Consider the following 19,323-nt stretch of genomic DNA (forward strand, 5'->3'; position numbering starts at 1 on the left):
GAACTTATTCATGAACGTAATTAATAATTTCTAAAGTTTTGAATAACAATTAAAACTTGGATTTTCATTTTTATTAGGATGCCTTATATTTAGACAATCCTTTGTTTAGATAAGTGAAGCGAAAATGGATACAAATCGAAATGGGTGTTCCATGTCTAAATGAGGAGCAGTGCTGTGTGCTTAAAAAGGTATTAGATATGAATGGAGGTTTCAGGCATACCTACACCCATGTCATAGTAACCAAGTTCCCAATTCGGTTCGTCTTTTATCGATCGGGAGTTGTACTTGTATGGAGCACTGCCCATCATGCGGCTCTGGAGGGCCACTAGGGACGATGTGGCTGCAATTAAGAGTGGTAGCTTTTACTATCAAAAACGTAGGATAAGTAGAAAAATTAACACTATTTTACTTATTAGATATCTCAAACCAAAAACAATGGTGAATGAAACACTGGTAAATTACCTCAAGCCAAAAACAATGGTGAGGGAAAACTGGCCGTGTTAAATAATGAAATATAGTGGAATTTCTGTTATTATGAATTAAGCACAAAAAAATCACCTCTGATTAATACATCATAATAATCGATCTACATCATTTTCATCAAAGTACTTTAAACACGAATGTACACATTCGCAGAACAATGGTTGAATTTTGAATAGTAATAGAATGCAAATTTCCTGCAACTTTAATATAAGTTTTAATCAAATCATTGGCAGCATAGTATCATTCAAGCGAAAACATAGTATCATGTAATCAAGTGCAATAATATAGTACAACTTGCCACCGTATTATGGTTGCAGTAAATTTGAGTAATATTAAGGTTCAATACTATACAAAATTTCTAACGGTGTTATGCATTTTTAAGTTGAAGCATTATTGTCATGCGCCATCTTATGCCTAATCATTAGATTTAATTGCAAATCAAAAAGCTAAGCTTAAAATAAACTCTTTCAATAAACTAATGGTAATACAATACGAGGTTCATTTACTAAAAGATGACTTTCTTTTTTCTTATACAGCATATTGCATTCTTAATCTCTCCCCTCATAAACATACATCTCAATTGCCACTTTAACCAACACAAATGGTTCCAGTGGCTCTTAATCTTTTTAAGACTATGATATAAGTAAATTTTAATAAGTCTTAATATATTTTTGAGTTCACATAATATATTTGAATTCACTCTTGTAAAAATTGAATTCGAAAATACTATTGTTTCTAACAATGGATACAAATATCGCAAAGAAAAATATTTGAGTTTTGCAATGATTAAGGTTTACACTAAAAAGGGAAAGATAGCTACAGCTGGTTGTTTATATGCACAGGTGATAGAATATAAAGTGTGCTTAATAAAGGATACGTATAAAAATTCGTCGGTATATTATCAATAAACGATATCGGAAAACCTAAAAATTATTTTTCTCTAATAGTGTGTGTTGTGTTAATTACTTTTTTTTACTATTACGAAAAGGAGAAACATTTCATCCTCGCCAACGAAAATAATTTTACAATTTACTTTTAAAGCGACTACGAAATAACTTTAGCATGGGAATGGATGCTGTAACATCGTCCTTACATCGAAGTTACCATTCTCTATCTCTTGCTGCAGAAGGGTCGTTGATATCTATATGGCTTGAGGAATAAAAATACACCATCTCTTGCTTTTTAAGCAAAAGAAAATGTAAGCATCACGTTTGTAGCAATAAAAACAAAGTGGTTAAGCTTTGATTTATTAGAAATGTAATATTTTCTCGTAATTAAAATGGCGATCTAAAATAATTGTAAACATTAAAAAAAAATCAAGACAATTTTATACCGCAATCAAATGCTTCCTCCTTAACGATTCAGTTAACGTATAAGGTTGGACACACCTACACTAAATGACTATTTTAAAGGAAATTGAAGTGTGTTACTTTTAATTATCTGGTCACCTCGAAGAAAACTAACACTATTGACTGAAGTTGCAAACAGATGCTAAAAACAGAATAGAAAAAAATGGATATATGAATTTGTGGAAAAGATTTGAGAGGATGAGAGAATAACACTTAAGTCTAATATGTATTTACTAATAATTAACTATCAATCAGCACTTTCACTCGGCTATTCAATTTTGTGTAGTGATTTGTGTACTTGGTGGCTCATTACATGACAAGATGGGCACTATAGGGTGTAGTAGGAAACACTTTTCCTTGGAAATGAAATTTGAAGTCTTCTTTTCTTTTTATATTAAAATTATGATTTTCATATGAATTCTGGGAAACCCAAATTCTTACAGTTACTTTTCAATTGATACTTGAATACTTACATAATTAACATTTTTGGAGAGAAAAAAAAATGCTTATTCCATAAGATCTACATATTTTTTAATTTGACTGAAGATGCGACTAAACTGAGAATTTTTTATTTACATGATATATTAAATTTGAAAAAAAAAATAGTTTAAAACACTAACCGAAGAACTGTGGAGTGATAGTCAACGGTGCTTCAATTGCAAAAATTTAAAAAATGTGTTTATGTATTTCATTAATCTGATAATAGTTAGCAATTAATAAATAGCACTCTTTTTTGAAAATTTATGCAGCATATTTTCTATCAGTAATTACAATAACAAGCTTTGTGCGTAAGATATTTTCCCTACAAAATAATTAAAACCCTTTTATTTTATAGAAATTAGTTACACGTAACAATGGACAGTAACCTATGACGTAAAATACTACTTAAAATACAATTAAAACAATAAATTTGATACTTTTTTAATTACTATTGTTTACAGTAATATTTAGAGCGCTGTTTACATGAAATGTTTCTTTTTTTTATAAACATTCTTAAGAGAGTAAATAATATCCGCACGCGTCATACGTTTCATTGCAATTTATGAGTTGGTAACTGTTAAAAATTTCAAATGTATGGAGAAAAAAAATTCCTTCCCCCGTTTAAATCTCTTGAGGAATTTTAGTACTCACTTTAAAGCTTTTGAATTTAGCTAATTAGGGAATCACACGAAATCAAAAGAATCTATTTGCTTTAATATTCGGAAATAAATATTCAATTAATTGACATATTCACTCTTTTCAATATCAGACTAATTCAATTTTTTGAAAAAAGTTACAAATTAAAATAGTGATACTTTGAACACAAAGACGTTAATTCGTTTTCATTAATGTTTTGAAATATTATTATTGAAAAAAAAGGAAGAAAAAAAACTTAAATGAATTCAATGTTACAAATATTTAAATGCTTGACATTATTGACGGTAATTAAAAAAAGAAGTTATTGAAAAATACAGAAACAAAAATCTTTGCAAAACTTTGCGATTAAGTAATTAAAAACTGGAGTTTCTAATACAAACTTTTTTTCCTACTACGAAGCGTGATCATAAAGCTCATAAAACATGATTGTAACGAAACTGTATCTGAATTAGAAAAATAAAATTTTTATATATAATTTTGTTATTATAAAAGATAAGAAAATAAAATTCAATTAAAGCAACTTGATACACTCTCTACGGAATTAAAGAAACATGTGCCCAAACAGAAGCCCAAATATATTATTTTGATGGATGGAAGTGTTTGAATAATGGCATACGGACCAGAGTTTGCTACACGATGTTAAACTTGAACGATAGTACGCATTTTAGGAAATACTAGGATAATCTGCCAATATGCTCCGAACTATATACTTCCATTTCCGATGTTATAAAATATAAGATAAACTCATGAATTATTTAATTGTATTATAAATTGAACAGGGAAAAACATTAACCGGAAATGAAATACTGCAAACAATCCTCAAATGAAAAAAATCACGAAATTTATAGAAATCTTTCTTCATGAAATTGGACATTGATGATTAAAATTACTTTATTTGCAAGACACGTCTTGTCTCGAAATAACTCTACTATCCCTTTTTAATTCAGTACGACATTCTTACTTTTTAATACTAAATACATATATAAGCCCTTATCTATTATGTAGATGGAAGATAAGAAAAATTTCTTTGCTATAAATTGATGCCCAATGAGTTCCAATCTTAATAATAGCTACTAGTGATATTGCCAAAGCAAGTATTGACTATAAGCGAAGTATAGATTGATTAAATAATGTCATTTATAAATTTTCCAAAAATAATTGCAAAAAATCTGTCATAAATTATTTTTTGTTGAAACTCGCAAGATGAATATAATTTAATAGAGCTTTATTACTTGTACATGCAACAGTCATGCCATACGTCAGAGTTTTATCATAAATTACTTCATTTATTTTCTTCTTGTTTGTGACATTACTGCATTGATTTTTAGGGATTTAATTTTTTTTGTGTAACTGATTACGGGCAAAAAAACAGGAAAAAAAAAAAAAAAAAGAAAACCCGTGCGTTGACGTATCATAACTAGAGTGCAATACAGGCACTCTAATCATAACGTAACAGTTATTACAAATTCACGAATATTTCCTCCCGATATATCTACTTAACTGCAAGTGTTGATTCCTATTGCTAACATTAAAAGAGAGCTCTGCATCTTGTAAAACTACTAATTGGTAATTATCAAAATTAAAACTTAACCCACGACATTTTCGCGCGTTCTGCTTCCCCAAATGATTTATACTAAATGTTATACAAAAGGCACTTTTATTTATAGTATTTTACAATTATACAAAAACTACTGATTATTACTGTTATAACAGTAGGTTATACCTTATAAATGATTTTAAAAACTGTAAACAAAGCTCAAATATTTTTCTTTTTTTGTAAGGTGAATCAAGTGCAAAATACTGATAACAATGAGAAAATATTAAAATTTATTAAAAAAATCAGTTAAAAGATTCTTCATCATCTTTCTGCAAAGCTGTTTAGAGCATTTTTTACACACATAATTAAAATTTGATTCAATGTTGGCTTTTGTGCACTTGTCTGATAACACTACAACATGTTCAAAACGCGTTAAAGATGCCACCTAAACAAATACAACTTTAAAAGCGTGAAAAAAATATCTAGTCTTAAAAAGATGCGCCATATAACAGAAAAAAATAGCCTTAGCTATGGCGTTAAAAGTATAAATTATTGGGCTTGCAGCAACAATGTTTTCCCACTGACAAATTTAAATCTTAATACCCCTGCATAAAGCTTTAATAATCTTGGGTGAGGGAGATAATTTTACACTATAGATTCATAAAAAGTAAAACATTCGTGGCTAACAATACTTAAACTTATAATTTCTCAAAACTGGACTCTAGAACCCAGTAAGCCGTAAATACAAAATTTTTAATAACTTTAAACGACTATTTGAATGTTAATTCCAATCGATTAAATAAAAATAAAAAAAGAAAATTACTCAGAAGATATCTTCTTAATATTTTAATCTCATCATTGCACTACTCAGATTTATTACATTTAGGGGTCGGCTACAGTACGGAAGCTGTCAACAAAAGAAGACTCATCTTCTTCCCCCCTCTTACAAGCACTAGTAGATACGCAATTATCATTGCGTGTTGATAGCTGCAACGTTTTTCTATCATGATCCCCGCGACAAATATTGATAAAGCAAATAAAAATCTTCCTAAAAACCCCTGACAATCCCAATCGTTTGAGTCAACATTACCAGACCTACAGCAAGGGTTTTATATCGATATGAACAAATGTTTGTTTGCTACAAAATACTCCATTACACGCTTCATACGGAATTTCTATTTGTAAATTTCGATTCTGTATTGTCTAATAGTGAATGAATCTGTGTATCGAACGCCACTTGCAAACAATGTTAAAAGCAAGCATGCGTTATTAAAAAAACTGTATTTGTAATGGCAAAAATGTTTGTTTAAAAAAAACGTTACCTTGCACGTATACTTCAACTACTGATACCGCAGGGGGAAGTAGCTTTGTTTAATTCTCTACACATACTCTTATACGCATAATCAATGATTTTCAACCAGTTTCTCAACTTCGGCACGGAAAAGTTTTATTAGCTACAAGATTTTTTTTTTTTATCGTATGCAACCGTTGCATATTTTACTACACTTCTTATAATGGTAATTTGAATGCCCATGTAAAGCTACGTTATTAGCTTTTAATATTTTAAAAATGTTTGTTAATTCCATTTAAAATATTTTTTTCATTTATAGGAGAGACTAAACTTTCTGCGCAATATTTCAGATTTTACCCTTGCCACATTAGAGAGAACTAGCACCAGTAAATATTAATCAAAATCAGCATGATAAAAAATAATTTTTGCTTCTTTGTTTAATCACAGGTAATAGTCAGTTTTGACTATTAAAATGCAACAATTGGTCAAAAATTATCTATTTCAATATACATTTTTAGAAATTAGTTGCATGGTCGAAGTATCAAACAAATAATAAAAAAGAGCCATTTACAAACAATTTTAAAATTCGTCCCTAAACATGCTTATTTCGAACAAAACTATTAAATTTTATCATAATTCAAAATCTTAAACATTTTAATTCAATCTTTCCGTTACTTTCTGAATACTCTATAGATTCTTGTTCTACAAGTTCTATTTAATTTCGAAAGAGGGGGACAATTATTTTGAGTTTATTTGATACTACATTAAAAATTAGTAACAATTAGCTTCCTTTGAGATGCCTAATCACAAAATAGATTATCTTATCTCAAAAGTTATTTAAACATATTGGAGGTATGGAGTAAACAATAAAACACTGTCTTTTCTTATCAGAAGTTAAATCTAAATTAATATTACATTGCGATAAATATTTATTTTTTAATTTACCATAAGTTAACTTCGCTGATTGATATGATTTTAATATTATTAAATTGGAGCTTTAACAATCTTAAAGTCAATATATCAATTGCTTCTTCTAGTATTTGACGTTTTTTACAAGATCCAGAATAGCATTGGAAGTTTTTCCTGGTCATAACAGAGGTTTTTGACAAAAAAGAAAAAAACCTGATTTTTACAATAAATATTTTTTACAATATTTAAAGCTGAAATTAACAAAATGATTCAATTATTGAATCATATAATCTTTTATAGTTTCACAATATTCCACAAGAAAATATAATAATCAAGCGAACCGGGTGGGAAGGGGTGGGTGTTAAATTTTCTATTACGCTTAAGACACTATGATTTTGAATTTACTCAACTTTCCTAAAAAGCTAACATTTATGCAAAATACTTTCATTTATGCCTGAAAATTTTTTATTTATAAGAAATCTAGAAAAAGTTAAAATGTTTAAAAATAAATAGAGACTGATATGCAAAGTTTACATGAAATATAAAGTTTTGACGATTAACAAAAGTTTAATCTGTAGTAGAGCAAATAAACATAGTTTTGTTCCATTAATAAGCTATCTCAGAATTTAAAAGGGATAATTCATAAAAAAAAACATTTTAAAAAACGGGAGAATGTAAAGAGTAATAGATATAAAGTTTTTATATTGTCCTCCCGCCTTTAAAACTTAATGCTTAGTAAGAAATACCTTTAGAGGAATTCAAATGTAAACAATCTTTTCGATTATTCCAACCAATCATTATTATATTTTTGAAAATGTAGACGCATAAAATATTTAACTAAACTGAAACAAATGAGTGCAAACAAAAGCCAACTTGCTAAAATTTAATTAAAATACTGTCTTTATAATAGAAATAGAGAAGAAAAAATGAATACACATTGACGTAAAATTCACCTATTATCTACTTGGAGAATTGATCCCAAAAAATAACAATGCCATAAAACTGATGATGCTCAATAATATATCGGCAATCAATCGAAAAGACAAGAAATAAAATGTGAAAACCCTCAAATTCTATTCAACCGTGATTTATTATTTCATATACTATACTTTCGCTTTTTGTATTCTTTTAAAAGCTATTAGCTGAATTAAAAAATGGTTAGAATAATTTATTCATATCTTAAAAATAATTAATAAAGATATTCATAACCTAGCACAATACACAGATATCTTATACATTATTAATGAAACTTAAAAGAGTGTATTCAAATCAATATCTCATCTGATTTTCAGTTATTTAATAATGAATCGCCTTTATTAAAGAGATAAATTTTACTTGCATATGCTAGCTAAATCATAAGTGATTTTACTCCGAGAAGCTTAAGGTGTGAACAATAAATTGTTAAATCAACTAAAACCCGCAAGACTCAAGTTGCAGAACATGTTTATGAGTTTCACTTAATTTATTTCTTATACATCTAAAATTTTTACTAGCATCTATTAAAATATACTACTGCTAGCTAAGTACTTCTTAAATAACTAATTATTTAATTTTACTTAAAGTTTCATGAAAAACTTAACATTTAAAAAGCAAGAAATAATTAAAGCTCCATTTTCTGGTGTGAAAACTTTTCATCATGAAATTATTTGTTAAACGTTAACCAGAAAATGTAACAAAAAGAAGAAAAAAATACAGAAAATAAAAATCAATAAAGTAAAAAATACAGAAATTAGAAACTATAACGAAAAGACTGCAAATATTTGAACTGAAATATTGTTAATACAGGAAAAAGAATAAAATAGCGAATATGGTATATAAACTATACAAAAAATTATAGAAAACAAAAACTATACAGATAGGAATGCAAGAAAATAGAAACTGTAGAGAGAAATGAAACAAAATAAACGAACAAAAAAAAAAAAAAAAAAAAACAGAAATCCAACGTAAATAGATTTTTTTTAAATTTTTTTAAATGATTTAGTGGAAAATGTGGAACAATGATTTGATACAAAATTGTGAGCATTTAATAAAAGAAATGATGCAGAACGATAACTATAAATATATATATATATCATTAAGAAATATTTAATTAGAAACAATTAAACGATGACATAACTTATAATATATCATTCTAATTTCAATTAAATAAATTTAAAAACGTTAAGATTTGCGAGAATTAGGAGTCATAAACAATATGAAATGCAAACATTTAAAAGGGGACCTAACTTATCACATTTACTCCAACTGTAAGGAAGAAAAAATTTAAAATAAAAAACAAATGAAGAATTATTATTTAATTGGTTTAACAAAAATTTAAATTAATTCCAAAGCCTAAAATAAAATAAAAATAAATCATTGCTTAATCCCTAGTACTTTAATTTCAATTACAGCTTAAACTTTTAGCAATTATGGGCTACCATTATAAATAATTATATTTAAATATGAAGTGTGACATAAATGATGGAGAACATACATTATTAGATATTAAATAATGATAGAAGTGATTTAGAAGTAGGGGGTGGGTCAAGGGGGGAGGAGGAGGTAAACACAAATTCACCCATAGCACGTGCTTGCCTCTAATGAGGTCGAGCAGATGTAATCAAGTGTAATAAAGAGAAAATTACTTACCGTCCCTTGGAGGTGATGGACATGGCGGACAGCCGGGTACATTTCCCGGATACGAACCCAGGTACGGATGAGTTGGATATGAATGGGCATTATGAAGAGAAGAGTTCAGGGGGTTATAGTTCATGGGGAAAGGATTTGCACCCAACGGCCGAGAGTTGTGGGCTGAGGCGAATACTGCCTCGTGCTGTGATGGTTGCGAAGAATAAGTTGAACGAATAGGGTAAGCCTGGGCATGGTGGGGCATACCCGCAAGCCCCTGTTGTTGAATTTCCATGAATGCTGATTTATTTGTACCGTCCTGGTCCAGGCCATCCGCTGCACCAGCCATGCTGGAATAGGGGGCCGAAAACTCTGTGAAATTCAACGTGGTGACGGCTTTTGAAGGCACACCGTAACGCAAAAAAATATTTTCAACTTAGCCCTTGAAGTAGGAGCACGAGACGATAGAAGGATAAAAAACAACACAACTTCTTTTTTTGTTATCTTTTTTTTTCTTCTTTTTTGCTTCTCCTTTATGTAAGAATACTCGTCTCTCAAGCTTCAAACTTGCCGTCCGAACGTGTTACCTCTCGCGCTACAAATGAAAGAGTATCCCTTCGGCGGGAGAAAACGTCTCTCCAACGTTAGGATGAATATGGATGAAAGACTAGTCCTGGTCTCCGCCTACTGCAGCTGCACCATTGGTTGGTGGATCGTTTAAACTCCGCCTTCACCTGTCAATCATCAACTCTGGCCGCTTTACAGGCTTGGACGACGTATCTACCCCACGGGCAATTATTTAGGCTGGCTATACATAGGGAAAGCTTTGGTTTTGTCAAGAAAATGATATTTGAAGAGATTCAGTATTGTGTAAACTAGGCTCTGTGAACGCTCTTTTAACCTTGTATGTATCTCCGATGGACGGCAAATTTAGGTAGCGATTATTAGCTTATTTCCTGCATTCGGTGAAAATAGTTATTGGCTCTTTTAAATTACTTGGCTATTTAAAAGAGAACTATATTTATTGTTCTCCCATCTTGTGCTCCATACTTCCTAGAAATAGAAAAGGTTCATTAAATTTTCTTGGAATTTAATTATAAAATATCTGAAGTCGTTATTTTTTTCCACTTTTTCTTCGTTAACTTTTTTTAATAAAGAAAAGAATGCAACGAAAGATTTGTGATTGAATTAAATTATAAAAGTCAAAAATAGTATGTGAGCTAAGCTTAAACATGTTTTAATTCTGACACAAAAAGTTTCCCTTCGGTTTTGTGTATTTTAAATAATGTACTATTACGCTAACTAATATTTATCACACTTTACTCAATTATACAACACATACAATATTAAAATAAATTTATAAAAATTGAAATTTTTGAAATAGGTTGCTCGATTAATAGGTTAAACATGGTTAAGGTTCAGTTGGTACATGGTTGAGTTGGAGACGGTTTGATGTGCATTTTTGCTGACGGGGGTAGATCTGAGTTAGGTTATTTAATTAAGACATAAAATTTTTTAAAATATACCGTAAAGTACACTTTGGCTTCCCCCCCCCTTTTTTTTTTTTAGTTTGAATCACACGTAGTTGATTCTGAATAACCAAAGTTGGTTCACCTAAATTAAATTTGAAGCTCTATACTAAACCCGTCGATTAATAAAATTTATTTTATCTGATAAAAAAAAATTTCAGTGCTATTTTTTTTTTCTCACAAAAATTTTGTGTAAATATAGAAGTGGTCACAAATTACATAAAAGAAATAAGAGAGGGACAAATATATGCTTACGTAATATTTTAACAGACCCAATGTATTAATGAAACAAAGTGTATATTTTTGTGATATTGAGTGATATTATAAAGTGATGTTTTAAAGTGACATTGAGAATAAAATTCTCGACATTTATATATAGCTTCACAAAATGTGGGCTGTCGACCAGAAGCCTTTTTTCTTCTTCTTTTTTTTTTTTTTTTTTTTTTTTGTAACTAACAGACTAAATAATTTCTGAATACATAAAAAGTAATTGAGTTTAGCATAATATTAGAAGAAAAAAAAATCTATACTACGCCCGTTAATTAAAAAAATATTACACTTTGACTTCATAAAATTCGTAAGCTTTAGAAAAGTTAAATAAAATAATAGTAATGGAGGAAAAGTAATAGAGTAATGGAACTAATAACAATTGATAAAAATGAATCGAATAAAAGTACCGAAAGAGAGGTCCCGATAAGGAGACAGAATCGAGAATACCGTTATATTTTTTGACAAAATCGGTTTACCTGTGGGAGAATATTAACTCCATATCCTCTCCTTTGATTTAACCCTCTGTTGACCGTCAATATTACTCAGAAACTATGCCATGTCACTATCTTATTTTGTAATTAAATATGGAAGTAAAGCATTCTAAATATTGATTCCATGCCCATACGTTGTGAACCGATGATGAGTTAACTCGACATTGGATGAGCGAATTCGTCATCGGTCAAAAATATATTAAGTCTTGAGGAAAGGCATATCATACAAGCTGATAATTTTCCTGAATGTAAGAATAAAAGCGTAAAATTTTTTAACCCTCTCGACTGGCTATAAGGGGAAAAATTATAACACTAATCACACCGACTACAGTGCTGGCGTATAATATCTTCAGTGGTAGACGGATCATGGATTAGAATCATCTGGTTAACCGTGGCAGGTTTTCGTGGTTTTCCTTTCCGTTTTGAGTATATACGGGATAGTTCCATCAAAAAGTCCTTCGGGAAGACCAGTTTGTCACAATGCTTGATACAGGAGTTCTCTTGTTTTCTGGGTTGGGTACAAAATTACAAGGTTATGGAGTTGAACGCTGATAGTTATAAGCTCCGAATTAGGTCAGCTGTTTAACGCTGATTATAAAATAAAATATATTATTTTTAATGCAGAAAATGTAACAAAAAAAGTTGAAAAAAATTACACCTAAAAAAATTAAATTTAAAATAAAAGTTGACCATGAAAATTAAAGTTAAACAAAATTTTCGCCGTGGACGGAAAACGCAAAATATTCCTTAAAAATATTCTAATAAAAGTTCTATAAAAAATGATAACATGAATTGTGTTTAATTCAATGTTATATCTTTTATTTGAATTTAATCCTAATATTATATATTGACAGGTAAAAGTCAATTTAATGCGACAAATAAGAGAAAATTAGTCTTTCTTACAATATATTTTTAATTTGCTTATTATTGCTGATAAAGGGGTTGGTAAGATCAGAAATTATGGAACACATGCTTACGTCATGCATAAACAGTCATAACTGTATCATTTTGTATTATGTAATTAATTTATGATATATAAATTGTAGCATATTTCTTACAATTAACGCAAATCTTTTTATAATTTGCAACTTACATTTTACACTAACAGAACTAGATCTTTAATATTCATTGTAAAAGTTAAATAAATAAATAAATAAAAATGAAAGCAAGTAAAAAAAAAATCTCAACCTTAACATAGTAAAAGCTCAAAATAAACAAACATAAAAGTTAAAGTATTTCTTCTTTAAAAATAGTAATAATAAAAATTAAATTCAACAAGCATTTCAAAAAAAGAATGAAGTACGCATAAATAAATTTAATAAAACCATAATTTTCACCAAATTGAAACTCAAATCAGATTTTTATTTTATTTTCATGCGCAGGGAAAATTTCCAAAGACGTTAAATAAGGATGACTATCATATTCTCCATAAATGCATTTCTAATTAAAGTTAATTTTTTCAACACAAAAATTAGCTTTTTTCTTTATTTTTTAACAATAACATACTCCATCATAAACTCTATGAGTTTCATAAATATGGAGTTTTAAGTTTATGGTAGTTAATAAGTTTTATTTGTAAGCTCAGTTAGTTGACGCATTTGTCGCATTCTCAGTCTGATTAATAATCCAGTAATTTAATTTCACAGACATTTGACTTTATAGAAATTTGAGTGAAATATAGTCTAAAATTTGCTGGCAAAATTGCATAGCCTTGATTTAATTTGGAAAAAAAAAAAAAAACAGCTTAATTTATTTTCTTCTATTCGCAGCAGATTCCCTTTATTGTGAATTTTTTTGAAACAAATTCTATCTATTCCAAAAGCTAGTCCTCGACTTTAGGGTTGTATTTCAATTAGTTTAATGATGTTCAGTTTGTAAAATATATGAAAATAAAAAATAAATAAAAATTCACACAGCAAAAAACATCGCTTTATTACGTAAAAAATATGGATGTCATAATATTTTTGGCAAAGGAAAAATAAGTTCTGAAATTGTGGGGATTTTCAGTATTTTTAAACATGAGTCATCACAACTCAATACCAATTATCAGTTTTTATAAGAGATCTGAAGATCTAGACTGTTTTTAAGACATGTAAATGCATGCTTGTGTGCTATGGTTATATATATGATGTTTTAATTAGAGTTTTTGATCTGGATAAAATTTCAAAAAACATTTCTCGTAATTTAATATGAATCATCCCTACATATACAATTTCAAAAATATTTATTTGAATGTTATCTTCTAATGATCAACTTAACAATTTTTTTTCGTTTTTGTTTTATAAAGCAGAAAAACATAGCGCAAGCTATAATTTTTTATATCTAAACAAAAAGAAAAAGAAAAAAATACAATGAATGAATAACTAAGCAAAAATTATCACCTCACGCATTGCGAAACTCAATTTTGCTTGAAACAAAATAAATATATATAGGCACAATTTTTCTCTCTTTTTATTTCAATTGTATAAGAATTCGAAGTCACCTATACTTCGTAAATATTTCATCAAGTACCTATCTCTTTCGGCAATGCTCAAGATTCTTAATAAGTATAAAACATTTAAATCTATCTACATATATATTACAATTATTAAATTTAATGTAAAGAAATATTGAAGCCGAACTTGTACTTACAGTTAAAGAATGCAAACAAATTCAAACACTAAAACATCTCTTAGATCTACGCGTATATCTGCTTTGTTTTAACCTGAATGCACTTTCTAGTTATATTCATCATTAGAACAAAATAATTATCATAATAGATATTCATACTAATATACTTAGAGATTATTACAGCATGTAACTAAAAAAATGCCATGATGTATTAAAATTAAACATTAATATTTGTAAGATGCATGATAAAATGTTTAAGTCAGAGATTTAGCGAGAAAAATTTACTGAAGTCTATTTCCGAGTGTCTATTACTGCTGTAAGTAAACTTCGCATAATCTAATTTTGTTTGTCCCGCAGTGGACTGATCGTCAAGACACGGTTTCCGGCAGATCACCGAAGTCAAGCATCACTGGCGGCGGTCAGTGTGCGGGTGGGTGACCACTTGGATCAGTCTGCGTAGGGACCGAGGGCGTGTGGTATTGGTCCTCGTTAAACTGTTCTACCGTAAAGTGCATGACTTCGCGTGCAGGTCGTCGGGCTACCGAAGCGGGGGTGCCATCCCCTCTGCAGAGGATCAAAATTGTGATGGCATGTCTTCGGATCATCCTCAGGGATGTTTCCCAGACCGTCGCCAATAGCCCATTGTGCAGCTCTAGTACGTCGTAAATGAACTACAACTACAACAACTAATTTTGTTTATTTCGAAAAACAAAATGAACACTTGATGAGTCTAATCTACATTTTAAGTGTTTAATCAAATTAATATCAAAAGAAATCAAGCTATAATGCAATTACTTTTACAAGCTAAATTATGACAATCAAAGTCAAGCCCTGTATATGAAACTGGAGTTGTTGACAATTCTTCGTGATCCAGCACCAACTAGAGTCGGTGAACCCTGTTGAAATCAAGCCGGAGAACATTGCGGGATTGAAAGCCTTGTTGTTGGGAGGTCTGGCTTCCGTAGGTGAGGGTAATGTAATTCCACCAAAAGTTCTAAAGCGTGGAGGAAACGGGTTCGAATCCCATTGTAACTTCGGATGTATTTTTGTACTATTCTTTTCTATTTTGTGCTATCTGTTCATCAACTTATGATAGGTTAATAATGCGTTTTTTCTATTGAACACACAAGCCTTTATATGTATGCACAACAATAAATTTTGCGATTGACCGGGATAGTCTGATTGGTAGGGTGTTGGGCCCATGTCCAAAAAGTTGTGAGTTCGATCCATCCCCACTAACCGAAGACCGCATACGTTAAATCTGTTGTGTCACAAAGTCCTCCATGTTTCCATAACAAATCAATACATCTGCGGCTACTGAATTGGAGATTGCTCGTTCTCTGGTGTAGGTCAAAATTACGATCGGTAGATAAATGGATGTATGAATGGGATCACCCTATAAACGGGCGTTACGTGTGTGTGGCTGAAGTCATATTCTTGGCCATAGATGACGCCCCTGGAAAACGAGAAACGCACTTTTGCCTTAAATTCGCCTGGTTTTACCAAGCAGGCTTGCTGGTATTTGGCAAGTGACATTAGAAACAACAACACAACAATAAAATAAAAAAATCGAGTGTATGAAGTTTGGTCAGCATACTACCAATAGATAACTCATTAAGCAGGAACCGAAGTTATGTTCAACAACTGCTGTGTGTCTTAAAACACTAAAGTAGTAACTAAAAACGTATCAAACGTAGAGAAATAGAAGTCTGAAATCAAAAAGTCGCAAAAAACATAAACAAAAATGGCACGATTCATAGTTTGAACATACAGTTAGAAATTATTGGGCGTGAATTCAGTTTTAAGAGCTGTCAAAGTATGATAAGGCAGGCAGCTATAATGTAAGTTAAATCTCTTTGTTGGTGAATATTTTTTTCTTAATAAGTTGTGCGTTTTGTTGGTTCTCATGCTAAGCTGCCATTCGCACTAGATGCTTTTTTTGTGTGTGAACGAGAACCTAATTGCGAGTTTTTTGCGTGTAAATATATTACACCAATCTAATTCTAATTCATATGCTATTTTTTTTGGTACTCAAAAAAGTTGGGATGGTCCTTACGGTGATCTCATAAGACTTTGCTTTGAAAAGATTTTGCTTTGTTTAAGAAGAAATTGTTTTGTGATTATTAGCTAAGGTGATCATAAGAGCGAGACTGCTTTAGTCTGACCGAGAGAAGTGCTGAAATAAACTTCGATTTAATAAATTTATCTTTCTAAAATAGTCAAATCTCTCACTTCCGAAAAAGTCGATTTAACGATTGCGAGAATTCATCCATTTGTTTAAAAAGAAAGGAAAATTTCATTATTGATCATTCTGGGTAACTTAGGATCACGGGTTTAACTTGAGCCGATTTTGTTGAGTAAATTTTAGATGCGGATTCCATAATCCCTGTTTTGAGTTTCATTTGATTGTTAATTTTTATGCCATAAGTTCCTTGTTTTAGTGAAGATTTCTATCGCACAATCATACATTCAAGTTGATCTCCTTATAAACACTTTTTAGTCAAATTTCAAGCAGTCCTTTTATGGTTGATATACTTCATTGATTATGCTTTCATTTAAATTTTCTTCTATATTTTCAAATTCAATGTTATTTCTTGATAAATGCCTCCTAATTTTATTCATAAAACTGACTTTTGGTACCCCCAGAATTGGATTTTAGGAATGGGATCCAGAGGGTCACTTGAGTAAGAGACCCTTAATCGAATGAACGATTTTAGATTTTACAGAAGTGTTAAAAAAAATAATAAAAAAAACTTTTAATGATTTCGTTTCTTTGTACTTTGATTTACATAATTTATAAGAGACTCTAATCATTCATTTAACAAGCTAAATATATTAAGCTTAGTTTTTAAAAACCTTTTTTTTTAATTTACCTAGTTTTATGTTGGTTCTTTTTTTGTTGAACATTACGTCTTTTCGTTTAAGTTAGAGATCAATTTATTCCTTGATATTGGATTCAGGATTTCAGATTTGTGCTCCGAAGTGCCTGGATGATCCCAGCAAATGAGCTGCTAAATTCTTGCTAAGCCAATTCAAGATAAGAGAGAAAGTGTTTGCGCTCCTGGGCGCAAAATGATGTTTGGAGTTTTCCCTTATATTTATAATTCAACTTCAAGGAAAATGCGAAGAAGTTACACGATTGGAGTCGTTAGATTCAATTTTACGACTTTCAATAATACTGGAAATAAAGAAGTAAAATAAAAATGACCCAAATTTCACTAGCCCTTAGATTTACATTTTTAGGATGTTGATCGCTTTAACTGAAATTACGTTTATAGTCTACTTAATTTAATAAAACCAAATTCTATAACACTATTATATAACTAGAAAAAGGATATTTATATACATATATCAAATCAATCTGTTAAAAATCATTGTAAAACATGACCCCCTCTAGCTCTGAGAGCGTTAAAAGCCGATTACTTCTCAAGTAAATCATTGAGAGGGTTTCTCAAAAGACCAGAGTAGTTCGACGGGGGGATCTTATTCTCTTCATTGCCCCCCATCAAGGGCGCACGCCCAGCCACCAACCGCCCCGGGTTTGTGGGTCACGTGACTTGTCAGTTGGAGCCCTTTCAAATCTGAAATGGGGAGGGTAAGGGGAATAATGATTGTTTGAGAAACCCCGCTATGTCTACTGTATTCCAGAGATTTAAGAGGGAGAAAGATCTTTCATCATGAATGTTTTCCTATAAAATTTAGTGTTCCTGTTTTCTGCTCTTCACCCAATGAATTTAATCACGGCCGTCGGTGTGATATATTTGTAAGAATAACTTATGGTTCACCCCGGAAACTATATCGATCGCGTTTGCTGTTTATCTACAGACATATATAAAATGAAGTTGTCCATTTTGATTTTAAAGTAATGAACATGAAATCACAACAGAGGATATATTCTAATTTTAGATATATTAGCAAATGATATATTGCTAATAACCTATTGAAAAAAATCGTAATTAAATCAGTCATTGAGTTAGAACTGTCTTGATTCTTGACGCTGAATTTAATAGCCCATTTGTGATTTAATTTATATTATCTGCAGCAGGATTTCTTAATTTTAAAAAAGTATCTAGTTATATCTGATATTGTTTTAGGCAGTGACTTTTGCTGGAGGTGTTTTGAGCCTTGTCGAGAAACCACTGAGTAATCAAACATATGGCACAAAGAGGAAAATATTCTTATAATTTTAAAGCCACCGTAAAAATTCCGGTACAACTGTACAAAAATCATTTTAAAAAATTCGTCTAGTAATTTTTTTCCTTGGTTTTATCGATTTTAATTTTAATATTTTTTCGGAATTTTGTTTCTAAGGCATGAGAAATTTATGTATCTTTTGAGTTATCCGATTAATTATATCCAACAGCTTTCTTCCTCTTAAGCCTTGCAGCCGATTCCCTACTAAGTCAATTTCCACTATCTTGACCTATTTACTAGTTTCATCTATTTTCTTTTGAATAAAATGGCTTAAAAATTGCACAGTTTTAGGATTTTCTGTACTTTTGTTTACCATCTATAATGCCAGAATAAAATGTAGCAAATAAAAAAGCACAATTAATAACAAAAATGACCAATGATTTAATGTTTCACTATGGAATTATTACAGCTTGGCATTTTTTGGTTAAACAGATTTGTCATATTAGTTATGAATGGTTTTTAAACTTGCTAAGAGGGCTAAAAGCAATCCATTCTCAAGATATAATTCTTTGAATAGAGTCCTTAAGTTTTTGAAAGTATCCATGGATATGGAAAGGATGAAAGAAAAAGGCGTGTCACTAAGACAACCTGAGTCAAAAAAATCGAATCTTCTATGTGGGATCGAACAAAAATATGTGACACGTTCGGAATGCTACAGTAGAAATATGGTTTAGTATGAACCCACTTATTCTGGAGGAATTTGACACTTCTCCATTCAAATACAAATGCCACTAGGTTTTCAATGATGATATGCAAATCTAAAGGAGTAAGTTTAGTAAGAAAAATATGATAGTTTGTTATACGAAAACTTTATTTGTTATACAGATCGATATAAATTAAAACACACTTGAAAAATACTATCATTTTTCACGAAAAAAAGTAAGAAAAAGTCATTATCTTATTTTGAGTTAATTTT

At 30.2% G+C, this 19,323-nt stretch overlaps 1 protein-coding gene across 4 annotated transcripts in view; it reads right to left on the minus strand.

Moving 5' to 3' along the window:
- Positions 1 to 14,520, minus strand: part of LOC107450100 (homeobox protein DLX-6-like) — a 63,727-nt gene extending 49,207 nt beyond the window's left edge. Inside the window, exons 1-3 of one of the 4 annotated variants that reach the window (XM_087154336.1) lie at positions 14,235 to 14,520; positions 9,335 to 10,366; positions 221 to 340 (exon numbers count right to left, since the gene is read on the minus strand). In XM_087154336.1, coding sequence (XP_087010462.1) covers positions 221 to 340; positions 9,335 to 9,662 — 448 coding nt within the window. In that variant the 5' untranslated portion in view covers positions 9,663 to 10,366; positions 14,235 to 14,520. 4 annotated transcript variants of the gene reach the window in all.
- Positions 14,521 to 19,323: the final 4,803 nt, after the last annotated feature.

This window comes from Parasteatoda tepidariorum, chromosome 11 (genome assembly GCF_982258835.1).
Source record: "Parasteatoda tepidariorum strain Cologne lab strain chromosome 11, Ptep-v5.0, whole genome shotgun sequence".
Lineage (NCBI taxonomy): Eukaryota > Metazoa > Arthropoda > Arachnida > Araneae > Theridiidae > Parasteatoda > Parasteatoda tepidariorum.